Source organism: Berghia stephanieae, chromosome 10 (genome assembly GCF_034508935.2).
Source record: "Berghia stephanieae isolate SIO BIC M18660-M18661 chromosome 10, UCSD_Bste_1.3, whole genome shotgun sequence".
Taxonomy (NCBI): Eukaryota; Metazoa; Mollusca; class Gastropoda; order Nudibranchia; family Aeolidiidae; genus Berghia; species Berghia stephanieae.
In genome coordinates this window covers 3,558,514-3,566,013 of record NC_088369.1, presented here as the reverse complement: position 1 = coordinate 3,566,013, position 7,500 = coordinate 3,558,514, and the positions used below count along the sequence as shown (strand labels likewise).

The 7,500-nt window shown below is 39.4% G+C and overlaps 1 protein-coding gene across 1 annotated transcript in view; it reads left to right on the top strand.

Annotated features, from left to right (window-relative positions):
• Positions 1-7,500, top strand: part of LOC144955981 (protein sneaky-like) — an 89,190-nt gene that overhangs the window by 49,277 nt on the left and 32,413 nt on the right. The window contains exons 8-9 of the mRNA XM_078886244.1: positions 4,237-4,385; positions 7,495-7,500. The exon at positions 7,495-7,500 is cut by the window's right edge and continues 101 nt beyond it. Of these exons, the coding sequence (XP_078742370.1) occupies positions 4,237-4,385; positions 7,495-7,500 (155 nt within the window). The remainder of the gene's footprint in view (positions 1-4,236; positions 4,386-7,494) is intronic.

The following is a 7,500-nucleotide window of genomic DNA, read 5'->3' as shown; positions in this document are numbered from 1 at the left end:
GTAAATGCCGACATTTTTAAAGCATCACATTTTCTAGTAAATGCCGACATTCTTAAAGCATCACATTTTCTAGTAAATGCCGACATTTTTAAAGCATCACATTTTCTAGTAAATGCCGACATTTTTAAAGCATCACATTTTCTAGTAAATGCCGACATTCTTAAAGCATCACATTTTCTAGTAAATGCCGACATTCTTTAATCATCACATTTTCTAGTAATTGCCCGTAGAAGTAGATAAAAATCTTGAATTTCGTGTCCCATTTCCATGGTTAGTGTCTAGAAAAAACTTTTTTTTATTATTTAATGACTATTATCTAAAATTGATATTAAAAGTACCAAATTGGCATCGTTGAGTGACGATATGTCTGGGATTCCCTATGACAATGCTTTTATCATCCATATCTATAATAGATAACTTGAATTCATTGAAAAATGAAGCATTTTTTACAAATCATTAGTTGTGAATAACTAAGAAAATTACTTTGAGGGGTGGAATAAAGGCCTTCTTTCTCCAAAGCTCGTGGGTTACTTGGCGCGATGAAATTAACTCATTTAATAGATCCAAACCCGTGAAAGAATCCTATAATATCCAATTTTCCAAGTATAATTCACCTTGACATAGTACTGCCTTGAAGTGTGGTTGGCAAACATATTTTTTATTGTCATCAGAGGTCTGGACCCACAATTAAATAACAAATGGTGCGCGAAGCTCGTATGTAGGTGGACTTCAAAGTTTTGATCCGCCTATCGTGATTATCGAGACTTCAGAGGTTTGATCCGCCGACCATCGTTATTCAATTTCCAGCATCTACCTACGAAGCCCACGCCGAAATAATACCGTTATGAGGCTGCGAAGCAGACATTTTTAGTTTCTTTCACCACCCCCCCCCCCACTCCTCCCCCCTTCCGATAAATATCTCAGCAACTTGACATTCGATACCATCTACATCACATTCTACTTTCATCACATCGACGCCAGGCGACGAAAATAGTTTAAGACCTTACAATCATTCAACTCATTGGAGAGTACACCTTTGCCCCCAATTATCAAATCTATCATCATTGTGGGTTCAAAACCAGCATCAGTATATTGCCATGCTCTGGAAAACCCATATTTTAAAATTTGGCCAGAAAACTCGTCCTTCAAGTATCGATCGATTTAAATGACCCTCATCTTGGAAGAAAAAAAACTCTCAAACTTGGGACTTCGTGAAGCCTGCCCTTGGAATAGACCCTAAAGGCAAGTTTTCCTTTGCGGATGAATAAGGGGAATATTTTTTTTAAATTTTGTAAAAGAAAAAATAATATGATAGGGTCATCTACACGACCGCAGCCGCTTCCCATCGCGTAGCCTATGTTTTACAGAATGACCTCTGTTGCTTCATTTTCTGGCAACTCTTCTCTTCTTGTCACTCTCGTGTGGATATTGGCGGCACTGCACACTTTTATAGTGATATACTTGCATGAGCTTCTTTCTTTTTTGAGTTTCTGCAAGCACGTTTGACGTATCGTCATTCGTTGTTGATTTTCGTTAGAATATGGATCGTGTGGGTTAACCCTCTCCTAACCAGCCATTTTCAGTTTTTCCCGAAAACTTCACTCCCAACGAACACAAAATAGATTTTTTATCACTCAGACACATTAGCAGTAACATTTTTTACGATACATGAATTCTTTAGTGAAGCATGCTCTACAACACATTGTTCATTTTCTTTAAATTTTATGATGTACAAGAGACATTGAATAAGAAAAATGATGGTTATATCGTAAAGAATATGACGAATTTTCCTTTAGTTGGTAAGGAGAGGGTTAAAACAATGTAAAAGAATTATACTCACTCGTGTTTCACATGCATTTTTTTTCTTCTGTCCATTTCTTTCTTTAGCAGCACTGATTGGTGACAGAGCTTTGGTCCGGGAATTTTCAACAAGACTGATGGCCGCCGGACCTTTAAAAAAACAGACTCTTCACTCATATTTTCTCACCGTACTCAGGCCGTTAATAGTATTGTCTCTGTCGAAAAAAAAATAGCATTGTAATATCGCCTAACAGGCGTCATGTCTCGTTCTACATGTTACGTGTTGTTGTTGGTCAGAGACCGGTTGTAAAGCGCTGCTTTTGGCACGTACAGTGGATATTGCCCTATATAAAAGCTCAAAATTTTGTTGTTATTTTTATTGTTCTATATCAATGCTACGCGCACGTTAATACGCATGAACCCTAGGACGGGACCAGGAAATCTATCAAACCAATTCGATTTCATAGTCTGATGTCACGTCGCCCAACAACGGCGGCCATCGTGGTTCTAAACAAAGAAAATCGGTACTTTTTATTCTTCATGCTGGCTCGAACTTTTCATGTGATCAGAATGTATAAAAGTCAAAACATGATCATGTTTATAATGTTTTCTCCTCTGGACACACTTTTATGCTCGCCGAAGAAATATTTCATATGGCCGTCCGCCATTGTTCCGATAGTTTAGAGCCAGTTACTAAGTTATTATGCGTCAATACGAGGGAAGTGACGTCATGACTGTTGAAGCCAATTTTATTGTGTTTTATCCAATGACGTAGACCGCCTCCGTGGCCGGGATTGGTCGATTGACTCTAACAACATTGGAGGCTTATATTGGTCACACAGATCATAGTTATACGTTTCCTTTTTCCCCCTTTCCAGTCAAAACTTCATTCAACAACTTGACATCCCATAACATCTACGTCACTTCCTACTTTCACCACATCGACGCGTAGCCATCGTTAAATTATAGCCTGACACTAAAAGCTACAAGGACTTCTAGTTTGACATAATTTTCTAGGTCTTTGTACCGTCTAGTGTGTTGTCGATAGTAATAAAGCTCAAGGAAACAAATTGATTTCACAGGTTGAACTATTGAATACAACTCAGGATTTGTTTTCTTTTGCGGCCAGAGGCTGGTCTTTTGACGTTTTTATTTGGTCAGTTTCAGCGTAGCCATCGTTAAGTTATAGCCTGACACTGAAATCCAAAAGGACTGGTCTTTTGACGTCATTATTTGGTTTTTACACCGCCTAGTGAGGTGTCGTTATTAGTGCTCATGGAAACAAGTGACCCCATTGGTTGAACTATGGAATACAACTCACGATTTGTTTTCTTTTGTGGCCAAAGAATGGTCTTTTTGGTCAGTGTCAGGCTATAAGTTAACGATGGCTACGGTTTCAGTCTATATGTTAACGATGGCTACGGTTTCAGGCTATAAGTTAACGATGGCTACGGTTTCAGGCTATAAGTTAACGATGGCTACGGTTTCAGGCTATACGTTAACGAGGCTACTGTTTCAGGTATAAGTTAACGATGGCTACGGTTTCAGGCTATAAGTTAACGATGGCTACGGTTTCAGGCTATAAGTTAACGATGGCTACGGTTTCAGGCTATAAGTTAACGATGGCTACGGTTTCAGGCTATACGTTAACGATGGCTACGGTTTCAGGCTATAAGTTAACGATGGCTACGGTTTCAGGCTATAGTTAACGATGGCTACGGTTCAGGCTATAAGTTAACGATGGCTCGGTTTCAGGCTTTAAGTTAACGATGGCTACGGTTTCAGGCTATAAGTTAACGATAGCTACGGTTTCAGGCTATATGTTAACGATGGCTACGGTTTCAGGCTATAAGTTAACTATAGCTACGGTTTAAGGCTATAAGTTAACGATAGCTACGGTTTCAGGCTATAAGTTTGCGATGGCTACGATCGACGCCAGGCGACGGAAATAATTTAAGTCCTTACAATCATTCAACTCATTTATTAGTACACATTTGACCTCGCTCTGGCTCATTTTGCGGCGCTGCAATGCGGCTGATTAATTCGGGTAATTGCAATCTTCCCTTGGAATAGACCCTAAAGACACATTTTGCATTGGATATAAATAAATGAATAAAAAATAAAATTCCCTTTATTCATCCCATTGGGGAAATTTGTCTTTAAGGTTTATTCCTAGGGAAGTTGACCCTAGTGTCAGGCTATAGATAGAACGAAGTTGACGTCACTCATGTCTTTCTTATTCCTTTTTGCCATCCGCGTTTATGAATAATTCTCACTAAACTATATTAACAGACTATAAACGTTCAAGGTTACACATAGTTTTGTCTGTTCGTCCGTTATATCTCCGGATGGCAATGTTGTGAGTTCCTTTGGCAAGCGCATACTATCTGTACGCACCAGCATTTTTTAGCTTCTGTCATCTCCGTCTTTTTTCAGTCAATATCTCAGCAACTTGACATTCGATAACATCTACATCACTGCCTACTTTCGCCATATCGACGCCCGGCGACGGAAATACGGCAAAAAGACATTACTGCCCCTGAAGAAGAAGGAAAGAGTGGACACCATCAGCCCCACCAGAGTAGGTAAGATGACACGGCGTGACGTTTTATAGATTTATGTGAATTCTCAATGAATTTCGAAATACAGTTCGCTCCGGATAATCGCAACTCGGTTAATCTCAAATTTCGGTTAATCGAAACATTTCTCAAGAAACAGAATTAATTCTATATAAAAGTCACTGGTTAATTGCAAGAAACTTCGGTTAATCGCAATACATTTTCGCCCTCAACAAGTGGTAAATTCAAGAAATCAATCAAACAAAATATCATGATTAAATTTCATCGTGGAAGAAATCGTGACAGGTTGAAAAATCGAGAGTGAGCGGGATTTAATGCTACATTAGTGTGTCACTACTCTATTATAGACAAAAGAGGGTGGGGCTTTGCAGTATGGGTTCGTGATGTCATCTGTGACTCTTAAATAGGAGGCAAGGGGGGCTGAGTATAGTTTTTACAACAGGTAGACAATGACAGATGTAAAGAGATATCCTTTGTTTTGGGATTTACAACTGTGCTTTGTGACCATCAAGGCTAATCTCTTTGACTCTTAAAAATGTTGAGAACAAAAGAGTGAAAGTTTATCAAATCTGAATGAGATGTCGACTTGCATCAAAGCTGCTTTTTATTTCAATCATATTGCTCAGTATGTGGTGGACTGAGAACAATGTTTACAACAACTGGTTTGAGTTTACCATATTATATGTTTCAAATGTTGCGATAATGGACTGGAAACTCAACTTCGGTTAATCGCAACATTTTCGCTGAACCCAAGGTGCTGCGATTATCCGGAGTGGACTGTACCATTCATCACGTGGAGGAGAGGGGGGCGGGGGGGGGGGGGGAGGGGAGGGAGAGAGTAGTCCTTCAGTGTGTGGAGGCAGCGTGGCTCAGCGGTGCGGTCTCTGCTTCATACTCAAAAGGTACCGAGTTCGACTACCTGCCTCGTTGCGAGTGGCCTTGAGCAAGTCATCTCGTCTTAGCTCACTTTGGCTGACGCCTGGTTTATTCCAGTCTTCCCTTGGAATACAACGACAGGAAAGTTCGGGAATAACAAAAGTGTTTTGATAGCAAACTTTGCGTATCTGGGTCAGACCATGTCAAGTCGGTTAACACCCTCTGACTCTTCTGTTCTTTTGTATTCAATATATCGTAAATTAGGCACGCATTTTCTCAACATTCTATCTTCAGCCGGATGAGTACTTCTCACTAAATTAATCTCCAACAGACTTCAAACTTTAAATTTTAAAGCATATTACTTTTGCGCATTTGTACGATTTATGCGGTTGGCAGAAATGATGAGCATTTTACTTAAATAAATACAATAATGTTATATTTACCGACTTTAAAAACCCACATACAGAAGGGACCTTTGGTTTTTGGCTCGAGATTATTATTGTAGCCTCCGGTTCATCGTTATCATCATCATCATCATCATCAAAATCATCATCATCATCATCATCATCATCATCATCATCATCATCATCATCATCATCATTGCTATTTTTCACCCTGGGTCAGGGCGTAGGCATCGTTAACTTATAGCCTGACACGATGACCGTAGCCATCGTAAACTTACAACCTGAGACTGACCAAAAAAATGACGGTCAGGGTTATAGGCCTCAGACAAACAGTTTCTATCCCTCTCTATCCTGAGCTAATTCTCTTTAAAATCTCGTTCCGTGTCTTATCACTTAGCTGTATATCAGCTTCTTTCCTACTCCCCTCTCTCTGAATATAAAACCTTCTCCCCAGACTTGAGGTGTTACTGTCCGGATTGTATCCAGTGGGTTTCGCTTACTCCAAGAATATGCAGCCTGTATCTTCTCGTCTCTGTCACAACTTGAGAGCTTTTTCCTGCTTTATAGATAGTTCGAAGTTGACGTCACTCAGGTCTTTGTTATTGTTTTTTTTTTTGCCATCCGCGTTTATGAGTAATTCTCACTAAACTGTATTAAGCAGACTATAAACGTTCATGCTAAGACACAGTTTTGTGTGTTGGTCCGTTATACTTCCGGATGGCAATGTTGTGAAATTCTAAGCCAAGCACACACTATCTATACATGGTACGAACGCTCCACGACGCAATTCGGGGCTGCTTGTTTGGCGAAGACGTCATCGGTTCAGCAGAGTCCATTGGGCTTTGTCTGTTGTCTTTCCTAAATTCAGTCATTGCAGAAACTCTTCGGTCGCTCAAGCTAAAAAAAAAAGGGATTTGATTAATTATGTTCGATACATTTCCTTAATTCAGAAAAGTGAGTGGAGCAGGCACTTATGTTGGGAACAACAAGAGATGAAGTGAGTAGGAAAGTTCCAGAAGACAATAGAGAATAACATTTTTTCGCGGCTGTGATGGGGATTTGAACCGCGACCTTACTGGTACGAAAACTCCGCCTGGCCGGTGAGAGCGTGACTCTACCGTATGAGCTATCCACATTGTCTTCTGGCTCTTTCCTACTCACTTCATCTCTTGTTGTTATAATTCCTTGTGCGGGTAAGTGTTTTAGTTATTTCAATCACAGCTGCCTACTTGAAATTTCGAAAATTCGTAGTTTTCAAAGGAAAAAAGGAAAATTTCACTTTAACCCTCTTCTTACCACCCATAGGAAAATCGTCACATTCGTTACGATGCAACCGACAATTTTCTCATTCTAATGTCTCTTGTACATCATAAAATCTAAAGAAATGCTTTGATTACAGCTAAAAAATACTAAACACTGTGTTGTAGAGCTCGATTTGCTGAACAACATTCTGTGTAGAATGTACTTGTTACTTTTTTGTTTGAGTAAGAAAAGTCTATTTTTTGTGTAGGGTTGGAGTAAATTTTCGGGGAAAATTCTAAAAATAGCTGGCAAGGAGAGGGTTAAATAGCATTAGAAATGAACAATTTGCACTCAGCATGGTCCAAAAATGCTCCGATATCCTGATTATAGGTTCTAATAAGGTAAACTTTCCTTCTCAACACGATTTATTGAGTCAAAGAGACATTTGCAGCTCTGTAGCTGGAGCCAAAAGAAATCGTATTTCTACGAATTTTTCGTGGTAATGGGCAGGTCTGGTTAAGTACATCCTATCCATTTCACCAAGATTAAATGTATGCCTTTGTTTTTGGGTTGTTTTTATTTTACTATTCCAGGTCTGA